The sequence below is a fragment of the Podarcis melisellensis genome, assembly GCF_964234715.1.
Source record: "Podarcis melisellensis genome assembly, chromosome: 1".
Taxonomy (NCBI): Eukaryota; Metazoa; Chordata; class Lepidosauria; order Squamata; family Lacertidae; genus Podarcis; species Podarcis melisellensis.
The window spans coordinates 49,096,218-49,115,777 of NC_138528.1; the positions used below are offsets into that span (position 1 = coordinate 49,096,218).

At 44.3% G+C, this 19,560-nt stretch overlaps 1 protein-coding gene across 1 annotated transcript in view; it reads left to right on the forward strand.

The window, feature by feature from the left end:
• The window catches only part of MYBPC3 (myosin binding protein C3), a 79,815-nt gene that overhangs the window by 10,181 nt on the left and 50,074 nt on the right, over positions 1-19,560 (forward strand). The window contains exons 2-6 of the mRNA XM_081902685.1: positions 7,759-8,025; positions 9,201-9,332; positions 10,952-11,038; positions 11,160-11,308; positions 11,921-12,038. Of these exons, the coding sequence (XP_081758811.1) occupies positions 7,759-8,025; positions 9,201-9,332; positions 10,952-11,038; positions 11,160-11,308; positions 11,921-12,038 (753 nt within the window). The remainder of the gene's footprint in view (positions 1-7,758; positions 8,026-9,200; positions 9,333-10,951; positions 11,039-11,159; positions 11,309-11,920; positions 12,039-19,560) is intronic.

Below are 19,560 nucleotides of genomic sequence, written 5' to 3' on the forward strand. Positions count from 1 at the left end.
TTTGACTGTGTCGACCACAGCAAACTATGGCAAGTTCTTAAAGAAATGGGAGTGCCTGATCACCTCATCTGTCTCCTGAGAAATCTCTATGTAGGACAAGAGCTACAGTTAGAACTGGATATGGAACAACTGATTGGTTCAAAATTGGGAAAGGAGTATGACAAGGCTGTATATTCTCTCCCTGCTTATTTAACTTATATGCAGAATTCATCATGCGAAAGGCTGGACTTCCGGAGGCGGCGCAAAACGGCAATGGCGGTCCTCTTTACTCAGTGAAGAGGGGCTCCGCGAAAAAGGGTCCTCCGCTACGGCGAAGCGGAGACCCATCCAGATAAACCGCAGGCAGAGCGAGCCTGTGGCCGTGGGACTCGGCGGGTGCCAGAAGCCCCCCCAGAAGCGAGGAAGGGACCTCGTAAGAGGCTCCGGATCGTGAACGGGGGAGCGGCGCTGTGAGTTCATCGCTCTTTTCGCGGAAGTGAAGCCGCGCTGCTGTTGCTGATGAGCGCCGACCTTTCTTCTTGAAAAACATCGAGATTGGCTGCAATCTACCCGTGAGTAAGGGGTACCAAAGTACTGATTAAGGATTAACTTAAATTTGACTATTTCGGCTGAAAACGGGAGGCGAGTAACAGGAAGTCCGCCTTCCGGTCCTGCTAATCGGAGCAAAGCAAAGAACCCGATGCGGGCTGAAGCGTTAAAGAGATTTTGAAAGAAGTAAGAAGGGGCATTAACAGACTGTGTGTTTCTAGAAATTGAAAAAGAGTGAAGAAATAAATGTTTTGGTTCAGTGTGCTAGAGAATCTTCCTCCTATTGTGAAGAGATGTGGAATTGAAGGGGATAACCGAGTTATTGGACTGCCAGTGTTGCAAATGAGTACTGTCAGGCTGCTGAAACTTTTCTTTTAACATAAACTGTTGCATTGATGGATACACTATCGCTTTAATACTGTCATCGAAACCTCTCCGTTACCTTGTGGCACTAATTTGAAACAGAACTTTCTGAAATCCTCCTTTCTGAACTTGGGGATTTCAGTTGAAATAGGAGCTTTGATGGTGGAAAAGAAACTTTCTTTCCTTTGAAACCCCCCCCCTAGTGGATTTACGGAGGCTTAGTGGTCTGGGAACTGTATCTTATTGGGATTTTTTGTGGTTTAATTGTTTATACTCTGGACTTGCCTTTCTCATGGATTGAAAGACTATTTGACCTTGAACAGCAGCTGTGGAATGAGTGGCCCAGCGAAAACAAGAGCAGCTAAAGCTAAGGAAGCTTTAGCTGAGGAAGCTAAAGAAAAGAAAAAAGACAAGAGAGCTGGGCAGCTTGTCCAAACAACCTTGATTCATCATCGTAGATCCTCGGTGCCAACTGTGTTGACGGCGCAGGAGGAGGAAGTTGAAACGCCTGCTACAGAAGAAATGGCAGCTGGAGGAACTGATCCAGTCTTGAAACAAATTTTGGAACAATTGGCACTTTTGAATAAGAAGGTGGACGATCAGTCATCTAAAATTGATAGAGCTACATCTACTATCAGCAAGCTAACAGATCAGGTTTCGCAGCACACTCAGGCTATTGAGAAACTGCAAGGAGCTACGGCGGAGAACTACAAATTAGCTGCGGAAGCCAATCAAAAAGCTGAGCAAGCGTGCAAGAAGGTGGAAGAGATCAAAGGGGAAGTAAGACCTCTGAAAAGACAGGTAGGAGAACAGCAAGCCTACCTGTCAATGGTGGAACTGAAAAGTAAGGAATGTAATCTTAGGCTGAGGGCTGTCCCAGAGTTGGAACAGGGCAACCTAGAGAAATTCTTGACGGAGCTGTTTTCCAAATTTTGGGGGGTTGAAGAAGATAAAGATTTCAAGATTGTGACGGCCTTCAGACTGGGAAGATCGGTTAAGAAAGATAAGTCCAGAGACTGTTTGGTTTGTTTGAGAACAAGAGAGGAAAGAGACAAGATATTAGGCCAACACTTTAAAAAATCCCTGGAAGTCGAAGGCAAAAGGGCAGAAATTTATAGAGACATTCCTAAATATTTGTTGGACCTTAGAGCCACATACACAGACTTGGCCAAATTGTTAAGATACAACGCAATTCCTTATAGGTGGGAATTTCCTCAAGGTCTGTCATTCACCTATAAAGGAAAGAAGGTAAGAATTAAAACACCAGAAGACCACCAGAAGTTCCTACACGACAACGAGGAGGACCTCCAAAAGAGAGCCGTAGATTCTTGGCCTCCACCACCGGGATTACCACCAGGATCCATACCATCTGGAGGCGGCCCGGCACCACAGCTTCCGGAAAAGGACGACAAACTAGATACCCAACTGTGATACCCAAGAAGTAAACCGGGATGTCTCTACAGCTTCTTAGTTGGAATATAAATGGCGGGAATTCTCCAGAAAAACGCAGAAAAGTATTTCATATTTTGAAAAAAGAACAATTGGACATTATTTGCCTGCAAGAAACACATGTGACAAGACTCCATAGAAAAGTGCTAATCAACAAAAGGTTAGGCCAAGAATTTATTTCATCGGATAAAGTTAAGAAAAGAGGAGTGGTGATTTATGCAAAGGAGAACTTGTCCCCAAAATTTGTATTTAAAGACGAACAGGGCAGAATTTTGGCAATTGAAATCCAGACACAAGGTGAAAAGTTTTTAATTCTAGGAATCTACGCCCCAAATGATGGAAAATCGGAATTTTTTAAGAAGCTGCACGAGATTATGCTGGACTATTTGGACTATAACAACATTATCATGTTGGGAGATATGAACGGTGTCGCCTCAGTGAATATGGATAAGTCACAAAGTGCTAATACAACGAAAGATGGCAGGCTTCCAAAAACCTTTTTTGAAATGACTGACAATTTGGATTTGATCGACATATGGAGGATCAAGAACCCTCTAGGGAAAGAAGGAACTTTCTTTTCTGAGGCCCATATGACATGGACGCGAATCGACCAAATATGGATAACTAGAGGGCTGGCGCCTAAGACTAGAAAAGTGGAAATCTGCCCAAAAACCTGCTCCGACCACAATGCCTTGAGAATGGAATTGAGACTAAATACAACCGGATCGTTCAGATGGAGAATGAATGACGCCTTGTTAAGAGATCAGGAGATTGTTAAGAAGGCCCAAAAAGTTTTAAAGGACTATTTCGAAATAAACTTAAAGACAAATGTGGAAAAAAGAATAATTTGGGACGCAAGCAAAGCAGTGATAAGAGGGTTTCTAATACAACAGAACACGATTAAAAAAAGACTCTGGAATGAAAAGAAGGAGAAGATCTTGGAGAAAATAAGAGAAGGAGAGAGAAAACTGAGATCCAGGCCTAAATCAAAGGAAGTACTGAGAGAAGTGAAGTTTTTCCAGGCACAATACTCGAAACTGATAAATCAAGAGGTGGAATGGAAAATTAAACAAATGAAACAAAGATCCTTCGAATCTGCAAACAAATGTGGAAAATTGTTAGCCTGGCAGTTGAAAAAGAGACAAAAACTTAACACAGTTACAAATCTAGAGATTGAAGGGAGAATGGTTCAGAAACCCGATGAAATTAGAAGGTCCTTTCAGAGATATTTCAAAGAACTCTATTCTCAAAGGCCACAAAAAAGCTTAGAGGTGGACCAATTTGTTATAACTAATGGATTACAAAAAATACCCCAGGAAATGAGAGCAACCCTGAACTGTAATATTACAACCCAAGAAATTGAATGCGCCATTCAGAACCTCCAACTGGGCAAATCTCCGGGACCTGATGGGCTTACTTCCAAATATTATAAGGTACTGAAGGACTCATTGACACAACCATTGCTGGAAGTTTGTAACCAGATTATGGAGGGGAGGAAGGCACCGGAAACGTGGAAAGAAGCTTTCATCACGTTGATTCCAAAACTAGAATCTGAAAAAACTCAACTTAAAAACTACCGTCCTATCTCACTCCTAAATGTGGATTACAAAATTTTTGCAGACATCTTGGCAAGCAGGTTTAAGAAAGTCTTAAATGAAGTGATTCATAAGGACCAAGCAGGCTTTCTCCCTGGTAGGCATTTATTTGACAACACAAGAAACATCATTGACATTTTGGAGTTTTTACAGATTAATTCAAACACAAGAGCGGTGTTGATTTTTATTGATGCGGAGAAGGCCTTTGACAACATTTCTTGGCTGTTTATGAAGAAAAATTTGGAAAGGATGGGAGTAGGGCGGGGGTTTGAAAATGGAATAGAAGCAATTTATTCAGAACAAAAAGCCAAATTGATAGTAAACAACGTGGTGACAGAGGAGTTTAAAATTGAAAAAGGGACACGACAGGGGTGCCCTCTATCTCCTCTGTTGTTTATTTCAGTCCTGGAGGTGCTACTGAACATGATTAGAAATGACCGGTTGACACAGGGAATTGTGGTCGGAGAGAAACAATATAAACTGAAAGCTTTTGCAGACGACTTGGTATTGACATTACAGGAGCCAGCCTCTAGTACTAAAAGAGCGTTAGAATTAATCTCTGATTTTGGTCGGGTGGCGGGATTCAAGCTGAATAAACAAAAAACTAAAGTTCTAGCAAAAAACTTGACAACTATTGAAATAGAGGAGTTCAGAAAAGAAACAGAACTAAATGTGGTTAAAAAAGTAAAGTACCTAGGGGTGCACTTGACCTCCAAAAATTTGAATTTATTTAAGGATAACTATGAGAAATGTTGGTCAGAGATAAAAAGAGATCTGGAAACATGGTCAAGATTAAAACTTTCCTTGCTGGGCAGAATAGCTGCTATAAAGATGAATGTATTGCCGAAAATGCTATTTTTGTTTCAGTCCCTCCAGATCGTGGATAAGGTGGAATGTTTTGGAAAATGGCAGAGGGATTTATCTAAATTTGTCTGGCAGGGCAAAAAGCCCCGAATAAAGTTTAAAATACTAACAGATGCGAAAGAAAGAGGGGGGTTTGCCCTGCCGGACTTGAGGTTATATTATGAAGCTGCAGCCCTCTGCTGGTTGAAGGATTGGATTCTATTGGAGAACACCGACGTCCTTGACCTGGAGGGATTTGATAATGCTTTTGGGTGGCATGCATATTTGTGGTATGACAAGGTTAAAGTTCATAAATTGTTCAAAAACCATATTGTCAGAAGGGCAATTTTCATGGTCTGGTCAAAATATAAAGACTTATTGGAGAGTAAAACTCCGAGGTGGCTCTCACCGATGGAGGCCAAAGCACGTAAAAGACTCAATATGGAGGCCCACTGGCCTAAATATTGGGAAATAATTGAAAAAATTGGAGATAAATGAAGGTTACAGAGTATGGAAAAGTTAAAAAACAAGGTGCGAGATTGGTTGCATTATGCTCAAATCCAGGAAGTTTTTAAAGCAGACAAAAAAGTGGGTTTCCAGGAAGAAAAATCGAAACTAGAAACAGAGTTGCTTGAGCCAAAATCTAAGCTAATTTCGAGAATGTATAACTTGCTGCTTAAATGGAACACACAGGATGAGATTGTCAAATCCTCTATGATAAAGTGGGCACAGGATTTGGGGCATAACATTATGTTTGAAGACTGGGAAAGGTTATGGAACACCGGAATGAAATTCACGGCATGTACTGCCTTGAAGGAAAACATTATGAAAATGATATACCGGTGGTACATGACCCCAGTCAAGCTTGCAAAGATATATCACCTGTCCGATAATAAATGTTGGAAATGTAAGGAAGAGGAAGGGACATTCTTACACCTCTGGTGGACCTGCCCGAGAGTGAAGGCCTTCTGGGAAATGATACATAATGAACTAAAAAAGGTGCTGAGATTCACCTTACCTAAGAAACCGGAGGCCTTCCTTCTGGGCATGGTAGACCAGAGGATGGTCAAGAAAGATAGAACTTTCTTTATGTACGCTACTACAGCAGCGAGGATTCTGTTGGCAAAGCACTGGAAGACACAAAATCTACCCACATTGGAAGAATGGCAGACGCAGCTGATGGACTATATGGAACTGGCTGAAATGACTGGCAGAATTCGAGACTCGGGAGAAGAAGAAACGGAGGAAGTTTGGGAAAAATTTAAGGACTATTTGAAAAAGCATTATAAGTTGTATGAATGTTAAAAAATGCTCCTCTCTAGGAAGGTATAGCTTCAGTATCGGCAAATTTCTGAATTGATAAATAAGACACTATAAGACAGAAGTGAGGTAACGAAATATTTTTATTGTGTGGAAATTAAAAATTAATGCAATTGTATTGAAATGTTCACATCAGATAACACGATAAAATGGAAGATATATTGTTATGTATAAAACAAGTTAACAAATTGCTGAGGTTTTGGTTACACAGGGAATGCAGTGTTGAAAGTGGAAATTTGTTTATTAAAAACTTAATAAAATATTTAAAAAAAAAAAAAAAAACATCATGCGAAAGGCTGGGCTGGATGAATCCCTAGCCGGAATTAAGATTGCTGGAAGAAATATCAACAACCTCAGATATGCAGATTTCACAACCTTGATGGCAGAAAGTGAGGAGGAATTAAAGAACCTTTTATTGAGGGTGAAAGAGAAGAGTGCAAAATATGGTCTGAAGCTCAGCATCAAAAAAACGAAGATCATGGCCACTGGTCCCATCACCTCCTGGCAAATAGAAGGGGAAGAAATGGAGGTAGTGAGAGATTTTACTTTCTTGGGCTCCATGATCACTGCAGATGGTGACAGCAGCCACGAAATTAAAAGACGCCTGCTTCTTGGGAGAAAAGCAATTACAAACCTAGACAGCATCTTAAAAAGTAGAGACATCACCTTGCCAACAAAGGTCTGTATAGTAAAAGCTATGGTTTTCCCAGTAGCAATGTATGGAAGTGAAAGCTGGACCATAAAGAAGGCTGATCGCTGAAGAATTGATGTTTTTGAATTATGGTGCTGGAGGAGACTCTTGAGAGCCCCATGGACTGCAAGAAGATCAAACCTATCTATTCTTAAGGAAATCAGCCCTGAGTGCTCACTGGAAGGACAGATCGTGAAGCTGAGGCTCCAATACTTTGGCCACCTCATGAGAAGAGAAGACTCCCTGGAAAAGACCCTGATGTTGGGAAAGATTGAGGGCACAAGAAGAAGGGGACGACAGAGGACAAGATGGTTAGACAGCGTTCTCAAAGCTACAAACATGAGTCTGACCAAACTACGGGAGGCAGTGGAAGATAGGAGTACCTGGTGTGCTCTGGTCCATGGGGTCACGAAGAGTCGGACACGACTAAACGACTAAACAACAACAACATTTATTTAAAACATTATCTCTTTCATAGACAAACTATTATGGAAATATAAACCAATTCTCACAATATGGCTTTGCCCGGAATTAATAGAGCTGCTCAAGCAAAAAATAAACAGGATTTGTAGAAGCTGGAAACAGTTTAGTGTGAAATAGTGATTTAAACAAATACAAGTTGTGAATGAGGAATTCTACACAAAAATGGGATAGGGTGTTGGCAAGCATATGTCAAAATGATGTTAGCAATTCAGAATTTCTGTATTGTGCTTTTATGAGCAATAAATTTAAAATTGTCAACATTTCTAACTAGACTTAATGAGATGAAATTCCCGCCATATAAAAAAAATCTTAAAAACGCAACAGTCCCCCAAAGGAAGATGTTCCATGCTCAAGGTATTCTTCTTATTACTCACAGATTAGTCTTATTCTTTTTGTTATCCAATAGAAAGAGGGGGTGGGGAGGGCAAATCTGCATGCATTTGTCAGCCTTGCTGCGGAAAATAAACCCTTTCACGTCCTCTTTAGCTTCTGCATTCACCAAGAAGCCAAAGACAACAGATGTCGTCGCAGGAGGTGTTGCTGTTTTTGAAGCAGAGACAGAGAAGACAGGTATCAAGGTGAAGTGGCAGCGGAATGGAATAGAAATCGCTTCAAGTGACAAGTATGTCATCAAGTCAGAGGGGAACAAACACTCACTGACCATCAATAGTGTCGGAAAAGAGGATGATGTGACATATGCTGTCATTGCCGGAAGTTCGAAGGTCAAATTTGAACTCAAAGTCAAAGAACCAGGTAAATGGGGTTCAAGATGGTTCGTGGATGCACACAGCCTCATTAGAGACATTATGATGGAGTGGTAATTTCATCAGGCCTTTCTCAAAAGCGTTTAAGACATAAATTATTGAGCTAATGGTTCTCTCCTCACCGGGAAACTACTTTCTTGCTAACTGGGTATAATTTGCAAATAAGGCCATTAGTCCAAATGGGATAAATTATAATGCATGGTACCAGGGTTGTGGTTTTGTCTGGGACATAAACTCAACAGTCAAGCATTGTTTTATGGCCCTGACAATACGTGAATGACCCAGCACTCCACAGCAATCTATCCTCGCATATTGGTCTCTCTGCAGTCAAGGGCATGATTGAGACATCAATTTTAAGGGTGAAAGGCATTTCAGTTTTCCCTGAGAAGGAACAAGGAAGAATGCTGCCCCAGTTCACTTGCAGTTTTATGCAGCTAAATCATTCCGGACAACAACCCTACAGAGAACAGGTTTGAGAAAACAATTGTACAATACACTCTTGTCTGGGTGTCTTGACAGAAACAAGGCAGCTAATCTTTTTTTCATTTTCATCTTTTCTCTCATTACGGTATATTCCTTCAAAGATATTAAGCTTTCTTCAGAAACTGAGTTGCCTGTGTGGCCAGGGCTTAACTGTTCTAAAAAGAGTCTACTTTGTTCAGTGCAAAGTTTATGTAAGAGCAGGAAAGAAAACCCACAAATAATAATAATCTTGTGCTCTACAGCCACACTTCCCCTACTTTTAACATCAAGTGTTTTAGCTGCTCTAATATTTCCAAGTTTCTAACTTATATCATTAAAGCCTTCTTAAAATAAAATTTCAAACCCTAAAAAGCAAACATGTAAGACCAGTTCTATTGACAGATGCATAAATGATGCAATTTTGCATCATTTGCTCAAATTTTGCAACATCTGAGCATGCATTCTGCTCAAAAAGTATGAATTTATTCATTGCTTATTTGGATCCTATTGCGCACATACCGTAGGATAATGCATGTAACATGAGACACCATTTAAAATAATACACTATACTTTGCTGAAAAGCACCAGGTTTTCAGCATGTCCCTTATTCATTCTTATTGCGAAACTGAAATAAAACATTTTTATATATAGAAAATAACATGGGGCTTTTAATTACTTTTCTTTGATTCCCTTCCTTTCTAGAAAAGGTAGAAGAGACCCCTCCTCCTCCTGAACCTGCTCCTCAACCAGCTGTTTCAGATGCACCTAAAGGAGCAGATGCTTCTCAGCCAACTATCTCAAATGAACCTACAGGTGATAGCAAGAGTTCAGAAGGTAAACAAGATGTGATGGTAGTAGTCTCCCTCTAGTTGGAATAATGAAAATAATAAAATAATAGGCTCAATGGGAAAAGTAGGAACACTTAAAAATAGTCACTAGCAAGAGAAGAACAATAATGAACTTGTGAGCTACATCCAGGGCTATTTTTCTAGAAAAAGAGGTGCTGGAACTCACCACGAACACCTCCCTTGTTCTCTTAGAATGACAATGGCGCCCACCTGAGAGGTGCTGGAACTGAGTTCCAGTGAGTTCCTGCTGGGGGAAAAGCCCTGGCTATATTAAATGTACAAACGGGCACCAGTTCATATACTACTTTGTACATGTGTCAAACAAATGTGTCTTTGTACCAAAGGGAAAAACAGAGACACTTGCAGCACTGTATAATATGTATTACAAAATGCAAGCCTGTGCATGCACTTCAACTGTCCCTATTTACTGGTCCAAATACATTGTAAATCACACACTGTTTTCCTTTTACAGGTAGGGGCATAGGAAGCCATCTTCTACAAATATAAGAAGGCATTTTCTGTTCTGCCCTGGATTCGCTGCATGCAACTCTATTTCCATTCCAAAGCCATATAATGGGTCTATCAAACTCATTTGACTAGCAACAGCTAGAGTTTCAGACAGGAGTCTTTCCCAGGCCTGCCTGGAGATTCCGGGGATTGAGCTCAGGGCCTTTCAGTTGCAAATAGGGATGATGGAGAATCAGTGCAGCAAATACGATCAGTATTTGCTGTTGCTTTCAGGCCTCAAACAATATGTAATCTACCTGCATTGTGTTTTCTTTACATTGAAATGAATGGAGTGCAATAATGTAACGATGACATAATGTATGTTACATAATTTTGTCACAACGGACAGCAAGAAATTATATAACATAGATTTTGGTAGAAGATGAACTCCAGTTGCAAGCAGCGAATCCATGACAGAACAGAAAATGCCTTCTTATACCCCTAATTGCAAAGCATGTACTTTGGCACTGAGCTGTCACCCTACTCTAACCTGTCAAAACGTTATCGGTACGCACAAATGTGCACTCAAGTTGTCATCTGTGGAATTTTGGCCCCCTTCCCATAGAATTAAAGTCTGTCAGTGCATTGGAGGAAAGGGGACCATTTTGACAAGTCAACATCTCGAGCACAGCTTGACCAGTTCTGTTGTTGCACCTCAATCTCCAAACAATGTGTGATTCCAGGGGTTCCAGGCAGGGATGCAAACTTGCCCCCCACATTTTGGGGGGCGCATTATGTGACATCACATGATGCAGCACATGGCGTCATGTGATGCGTCCTGCCCAGTGGGACATGCTGCAGGGAGGAGGAGCCGGCGCTGGGCTCCACGCTCAGCCTCGTCCCCACAGCATGTGCCAGGGGTGGGACACGTGGAGGGCAAGATCTGTTGAAACAGTTTAGAAATAGGCCTGCGAAGTGAGAGTTAATGGAGCATCTCAAAGGAATAGCTCTATACGTAGAAACATATACTGTGGGCAGCTTGGAAGTAGCGTGAAATATCCACACTGTAGTCTAGAACACATGATACAATGCAGTGGGCTGGTCCTAAAGACCCGTATCTCAGATATCAAAGGCCAGGGTCATTCATTTGCTTTCCAGTTCTTCCTACAGAAGCCCAGCAAGAGGCGCCTGTGGATCCTATCGGTGTCTTTGTGACTCGGCCACAAGATGGAGAAGTGACTGTTGGTAAGTGCATAGCCTAGAGCTGGGATGGGTGGACATGATGCTTCTGCTGGCTGGCTGGCTCTCTCTCTCCAGTCGTTACACCTCAGATCACACATTCACCTTAATATATTTCCTTCTCAAGGTGGGAACATTACATTCACTGCCAAAGTGGCAGGCGAAAGCCTCCTGAAGAAGCCTTCTGTGAAATGGTTCAAGGGGAAGTGGATGGACCTGGGAAGCAAAGTGGGGAAACACCTCCAGCTTCATGAGAATTATGACCGAAATAACAAGGTACAACTCACAGACTGACCCTTCCATCTTTTTATTTTTAGCATTTTTTTTATTTATTTTTTTGCTGTTTCAAGGCTAAAGAAAATCTTTCCTCTGCAGTAGAAATGCCAGGAGTTGCATACACTAGCTACCCTACATTCCTCTTGTGTCACGAAAAGTTTATTAAAAGCTACTCTTTCTATTGGGCAAAAACTGTGCAGAGTTAAACCGTGAAGCTTGCTCCAACAGGAGACAGCGATGGCCACCAACCTAGATGGCTTTAAAAGAAGATTAGATACACTGCCAAATCTATACGTGGTAATGGCGAAAGTTTGGCAACTGGAAGGTTTGGAGAAGAAGATGCAAAAAACATTTTCAATCTGGAGAAGCGAGGAGGAAAGAGTGAATGTGTGGGTATTTTATAGATGAGAATGAAGAATGCTTGTTGGGCTTCTCAAAGACACAAGAGGAGTTCAGTGCTCTTGGCAGGCAGGCAGACACACATAGAATCGTAGAATTACAGAGTTGGAAGGAACCGCAAGTATCATCTAGTCAACCCCCTGCAATGCAGGAGATCTGAATGCAAAATGCCTTGTGTGAAATGGTCCATTTATTTCTTCTTCTTCTTTTAAGATTTATGTCTTTGAAATGCAAATCATTGAAGCAAAAATGGCTTATGCAGGAGCATACAGATGTGAAGCGGCTACGAAGGACAAGTTTGATAGCTGTAATTTTAGCCTCGTTGTCAATGGTAAGATGATTTTTCATAATGGCAGAGGTGCCTTTGCATTGCTGGAGTAGCTATCCCTCCTTTCTTCATGGTGATAATATTTCTGAGATAAGCACTGATTAGAAAAGCTACATCAACTGGGGAGGGGGATCACTGAGGCCACTTGGTAAAAGAGTAAGAATGAGAGTTCTGGGTGGGCGAGCAAGAAATGGTACGATTAACTGTAGTTAAAGATCTCCCCCACTTGTCATTTGAGTTGCCAGACATCCCCTGTTGTGGAGATATTTAATAATTCAAAGGGTAGCCTTTATTTTAAGGGATACATTTAAGAGCTTCCAAGATCTTTCATACTAGGCATGGTGAATCAGTCTTATTCTGTTCCATTTCAATTTTGAATCCATCAACTTATACGTCTGTTCCATCCTGTTTCCACATTGATCTGTAAAATTGCACAATTTTTTTCATGTAAATACATATTTCTGAACACTTAAAAAAGAAAGAAAATATGCATTTTAAAACAAAACAGATAAATGTTTCCTATCTTTGCAACAGATTTTAAGGAACATAATGACAACTTCATTGTGGATTCAGTTAAGAGAACTATTGAGTATTTGAGTATTAACTAGGCTAACCCTTGACACGATTTCTGGCTGAACTGTCTCTTCTGGAGTCTAATTTAACAAACCTATCTGAAAAATCAAAGTCATGTCTTGTTTGTGGTTGTGGTTTTTTAATCTTGGCAATCTTAAAACAAGCAAATTGTTTTAAAACAAACAATCTTAAAAAATGGAAATTGACTGCAAGCAAATTGAATGGAGATGGATTCTGTATCTCCATCTAGTCCTGGTCAGTTAAGTCAGCAAAAGTAAAATATATATATATGTGTCAGAATATAAACCCTGGCTCTATTTAGGTTCAGTTCTAAAGGAGGAAGTGCAAAGAAGGGAAAATGAATTTTACCGCACATAGTGCTTCCCCACACAAGATTTGAAAGAGTAAGTAGGACTGTGCTGGAAACCCAATTCTCTGACTCCCCTCAAATACAGGAACTTGCAGTATTTTTAGATGACTAGTTTGACCAACAATTTTACTCTAAAGGCATCGTGCAGTTACCGCTTTTAAAGCATTTGTTTAAAGCATTTGACTATGTGAAACCAAAGTATTTAATTGGAGTGGTTTTAAAAAAGGATTTGGCCCTAAATGTGTCAGAATATTGGAAAATATTTATGGTATTACATCCGTTCAAATATCATGGGCTTTTGGCAAAATAGCAAAAAAACCAACAAAATAACTAATACTATCTTTGTATACATCTATTATAGATGTTCAATTTTGCTCTCAGCACAATTTGAGAAGATGGTGGGAACTGAATTGGGGCTTAGAAATTGAAGAAGAGGCGTGGAACAGACTGTGGACAAAAGTGCCATACAAAACCATATTGGCAACCCCCAGAGAAAGAGTTCTTCAAATTGTGTATGGCTGGAATTTAACACCTAGGTTTCTAGCCTATATAAAACCAAGCAGTTCCCCAATGTATTGGAGAGGATGTCCCACTATTGGGGAATATCAACACATGTGGTAGGAGTGTCCAAAAATTGAAAAAAATCAGAAAAAATATATTTACAGAAATAATTTGATTATGGGCAGACAGTCCCCATGACCCTAGGACTGGCTCAACTTGTCATGATATGTTGCAAATTAAAAACAAGGAACTTATATCTGTTAACCACTACAAGAAAAATTATTAACCATGGACATATGGTATATTGAAAATTGGCAAACAACATTATTAGAAGTTGCAAGAGGCCAAAAGAAACATGACGATTTTATGCAGTCTCCTATTATACAAATAACCAGGCATATGGTAGAACGGTATCCATAGTTTGCAGCACAGTCTGGCATGCATGAAATACTATATAAAACCAAACAGTTCTCCCATCAGTTGGTCGCCAATCTAAGCAATACACGTTATTACACATCATTTCATATCTGTAACAATTTTGGCAATTATTATTTATTATTTATTTATTAAATTTTCATAACATCCTCCATCCAAAGACCTCAGGTTCACAACACAAAAGTACAAGTTAAAAAAAAAGCGCACTAAAAACAAGAACATAAACAGGCCAATAACCCACTTCATCCCCTTTGGCACAACTTTGGTAACATATCCTGAAACGTTTATCTGCTTGTTTATTGTTTTTTATTTTTATGCTCTAATGTAAACAAAGATTTATCTCAGTGCAACCATGTGAATCAGTTTAAAAATGAAAACTATGTTGCAAAAAGAAGAATGAGAGCTAGAACATAAGCAAAACGGGGGTGTGATTGCTCAGCTTTTCCCAATGGGGACAGCTAGAAGAAAAGCAGGGAAAACATCAATGCCAGAACTATAAAAGACAAAGCTCCCAAGGCTATACACACTCACCATTGTGGTTGTGAGTAGAGTAGACACCTATAGGAAGGTGCTGCGGTGAACACAAAAATATAATTTATTCAGCCTCTGTTATGTACTGAGTGAATAGGATCCAAACTGCAACAGTCTGATTGGTCCTAGAACAATAGGATCCAAAAGGCAGCAGTCTGATTGGTCCTAGAACAATAGGATTCAGAATGCAGCAGTCTGATTGGTCCTAGAACAATGCAGCAATATGATTGGTTGGCAGGAACCACCCAATCATGCTCCAGATAGAAGTGAATCCACAACCTGATTGGCTTACAGTAGAATTCCAGAATTAGCCAATCATGTGCAGCCCATTGTGTAAATAATGTATACAAAGCAGATACTTTGAGGGGACTTCCATTCATTCCTCCTCACCACTATGAGCTGAATAAAGAGCATGAAATCACTTTGCGACTCGGAGTATATTTCACTGGCGACGAAGGTGGGATCCCGCTGAGCTGACTGCCACACACAGCATCGCAGCACCGCCACCTGCCACACCGCTGCCTCGCACCGTGTATCCAGGCTTCAGCTCCGGGACCCAAGGAACTCAGAATGGCTACCGACAGCAGCTTCTCGCCGTTCAACCCAGCATCTGGAGACTGGGAAGCATACGCCTCCCGTTTCACCTTCCTCCTAGAAGCCAAAGGGATCACCGATGAAGAAGACGCCAAGAAGAGGGCAATATTCTTCAGCGTCTGCGGAGAGGAGACGTTTGAAATCGCCCGGGCTCTCCTTGCACCTGAAGACGTCGCTACTGTTCCATACAAAACAATAATGGAACAGCTGAAGGGGCACTTTTTGCCACAGCCCTCAGTGGTGGCTCGTCGAAATGCCTTCTACGCAAAGCGGCAAGCCCCTGGGGAAACCATAACTGGGTTTGTGACCTCTCTCCGCCAAGCTGCCCGGTTCTGCAACTTCTCAGAGCTGGAGAACATGCTTCGTGACCGCCTCGTCGGTGGCCTGAAGGATGAGAAGCTGCAACGACGCCTCTACGCTAAGAAGAACCTAACGTTCCAGGTCGCTCTGGAGGAGGCCCTAGCAACGGAAGCTGCCGAGAGGTCGACGCAAGAGGCACGGCCGAGCCAGCCGTCCCAACCGACGGTCCACCACGAAGACCTCACCAACGACTCAGGATCCGACAGGGAGGAGGTGCACCGAGTACAGCAGCGCACTCAAGCAGCCCACATACCACAGCTGCCTCGTCGAGAAGGAGGGAACTGCGCAAGCTGTGGAGAAAGTCACGAGAGGAGGACCTGCCGTTTCCGCAACGCAGAGTGCAGGCAGTGCAGAAAATTGGGACACATCGCCTGGGTGTGTCGGGCTCAGCCCACCCGACACCAGGCATCAGATGACCAACCCAAGAGCCCCAGGTCCAGGGGCCCAACGCACCAAGGCAACTCAACGGAGCTCACGGACGTCCAGGTATACCAGTTGCCCCACCCCAACGTAGAGAAAATTTATGTAGAGGTACGGATAGAGGGGGCCCCATGCCGCATGGAGCTTGACACGGGTTCAACTCTATCCATAATCTCGGCAAGGACCTTAAGGGAACTGTGCCCTACTGGGGGTCCCAAACTCAGGCCGGCCCCATTCACCCTCCGGGACTTCCAGAAACGTAAGGTCCCCACAATGGGGGTGGGGACCTTCAGGGTGCAATACAGAGGGCGGACGCGGCAACTGGACTTGCTTGTGGTCAAGGGCCCCTACATTAGCTTACTGGGATTGGCATGGTTTGGACCACTGGGGCTAGCCATCACCGGGGTGAACCACATGAGCTTACAAGTGGACGTGGACGCCATATGCAAGGAATTTCCGGGGATTTTCGATGGGAAGTTGGGACAGTATACGGGCCCCCCCATTGCTCTACAGCTTGACCCTGCAGTACGACCGGTCAGGCTCAAGGCCCGCCGGGTCCCGTTCGCCCTGAAACCCCGTATAGATGAGGAATTGGACCGACTCGTGGAGCAAGGAGTGCTGGAGCCGGTGCCTAATGCCCCCTGGGAAACCCCAATCGTCACACCCGTCAAGCCTAATGGTTCGGTCCGCATCTGCGCAGATTACAAATGTACCATAAACAAGGCCCTCACGGCCCATGCATACCCAGTGCCAGTGGTCAGCCATGTCCTTGCCACCCTGGCTGGGTCGAAAATTTTTGGCAAGCTGGACTTGGCCCAAGCATATCAACAGCTGCCAGTAGATGAGGCTACAGCAGAAGCACAGACGATTGTGACGCACAGAGGAGCGTTCAGGGTAAAGCGGCTGCAATTCGGGGTCAGCGTGGCACCAGGCATATTCCAGAATCTAATGGACTCTCTCCTTAAAGGGATTCCTGGTGTCACCCCCTTCTTCGATGATGTGTTGATTGCCGGGCCCACACCCGAGGAGTTTGAGGACCGCCTCCGCACCGTTCTGCACCGTTTCCAGACGGCGGGTCTCAAGGTGAAGCGGGAAAAATGTCTACTAGGAGTGCCTCAGGTGGACTTTCTGGGATTTATGGTGGATGCAGAAGGGGTCCACCCAACTGGGGACAAGGTACGGGCCATTTGTGATGCCCCAGCACCCAAGAACAAGACTGAACTTCAGGCCTTCTTGGGACTATTGAACTTTTACCATTCCTTCCTTCCCCACAAGGCGGCGGTAGCGGAGCCCCTACACAGACTCCTGGACAAGCGGGCTCCTTGGGTGTGGGGCCAGCGCCAGGAGGCCGCATTCCAGGCAGTCAAGGACTTGCTTGTCTCAAACTCGGTCTTGGCACACTTCGACGAGAGGCTGCCAGTTGTGCTAGCATGCGACGCCTCACCCTATGGCATTGGCGCTGTCCTGGGACACCAACTCCTGGATGGAAGAGAGGTACCGGTGGCATACTTTTCCCAGACACTCAACGAAACCGAGCGGAACTACTCGCAAATCGACAAGGAGGGTCTGGCAATCGTGAAGGGAGTAAAAAAATTCCATGATTTCTTGTACGGGCGGCCCTTCACTGTGGTGACTGACCACAAGCCGTTGCTGGGCTTGTTTGCCCCCGAAAAGCAGACCCCCCAAGTGCTGTCTCCTCGCGTCCTCAGGTGGTCAATTTTCCTTGCCAGCTACCAGTATGCACTGATTCACCGCCCTGGGAAGGCGATGGGCCATGCGGACGCCCTCAGCAGGCTACCACTACCGGAAACAGGCCCCGACCCAGCACCTGCACAAGAGGTTATGAGCCTGGAGCTGCTTCCCGACCGCCCCATTCAGGCACAAGAAGTTGCACACCATTCCAAGAAAGATAGGGTCATCTCCCGGGTTCTGGACTGGGTGTGGAGGGGATGGCCCAGCAGCAGCCCCGGGCCAGAATTCGCCGGCTACACAACCCGCAAACATGAACTGTCAGCCCACAAGGGGTGCCTGTTATGGGGAAGCAGGGTCGTTGTTCCCCAGCCCCTCCGCAAAAGGGTCCTCACAGCCCTACACGAGACACACCCAGGGGTAGTAAGAATGAAAGCCCTTGCCAGGAGTTATGTGTGGTGGCCGGGGATCGACGGAGAGATAGAGGCCTGGGTCAAACACTGCCAGGCCTGCCAAGAATCCCGCCCAGATCCCCCAAGGGCCCCAGTCCAGTCCTGGGAGTCCGCCCGAGCACCATGGTCACGCCTGCATGTGGACTTCGCTGGCCCCTTTCAGGGGAAAACATTCTTCATAGTGGTGGACTCCTACACCAAATGGCTGGAAGTCGCACTGGTACCGTCCACTTCTACGTCCGCAGCCATCCGGGTACTACGCAGGCTGTTTGCAACCCACGGGCTCCCTGACACTCTCGTCTCAGACAACGGGACTGCATTTACGTCAGGAGAATTCCAAACCTTCACAGCGCAGAACGCCATCCGCCACATCCGTTCGGCGCCATTCCACCCAGCCACCAATGGCCAAGCAGAACGCATGGTGCGGACCACCAAGGACACCCTTCGCCGCATGACGCAAGGGGATTGGGAGTACCGCCTTGCCACATTCCTTCTAGCACAGCACAGCACCCCCAGCTCAACGACTGGCCAGAGCCCCGCTGAACTACTAATGGGTCGGCGCCTTGCAATCAGATTGGACCGCCTTCACCCCGATAGAGCTCAGGATGAGGGAGGGGTGGGGGAAGGCAGGAACCCCCGGACCTTCGAGGCCCAGGACCCAGTGTACGCAAAGAATTTTGGGGCAGGCCCTGCATGGGTACCCGCCACAGTCACCAGGGTCACTGGCCCCGTGTCGTATGAGGTGCTAACAGATGGGGGGCAATGCTGGCGCCTCCACTGCGACCAGATACGGCGACGATTCCCGGGAGAAAACCAGGAGGAGGAGGACAGGTCAAGGGAGTCCCAAGGGAACAGTGGGGCAGTGAGGCCCATAGAGCAGCAGGGGCAAGCAGGAGAGGCAGAATCAGTAAATACAGAGAGGACCCGTGAGGCCGAAGGGACACCAGAACCAGAACTACGACTGAGCGAGCAGGTTGCACCAGACCAAACAGCCCCATCACAGCCAGCATCCTTGGAACACGAGCCAGAACCTGAACCCCGGACCAGGGAACACCCCAGGCCGCAACGCACACGTAGGCCGCCGGCGTACCTTCAGGACTATGAATGCGACCTCCCGGGCAGGACTGGAACTTAGAGGGGAGGGGTGTTATGTACTGAGTGAATAGGATCCAAACTGCAACAGTCTGATTGGTCCTAGAACAATAGGATCCAAAAGGCAGCAGTCTGATTGGTCCTAGAACAATAGGATTCAGAATGCAGCAGTCTGATTGGTCCTAGAACAATGCAGCAATATGATTGGTTGGCAGGAACCACCCAATCATGCTCCAGATAGAAGTGAATCCACAACCTGATTGGCTTACAGTAGAATTCCAGAATTAGCCAATCATGTGCAGCCCATTGTGTAAATAATGTATATAAAGCAGATACTTTGAGGGGACTTCCATTCATTCCTCCTCACCACTATGAGCTGAATAAAGAGCATGAAATCACTTTGCAACTCGGAGTATATTTCAGCCTCCAAGTTAGTAACCAAAACGAAAGGTATGGTTACTTCCCCTCATGTTTTTTGAGGGAAAGATTTTGAGAATGTTTACAGTGT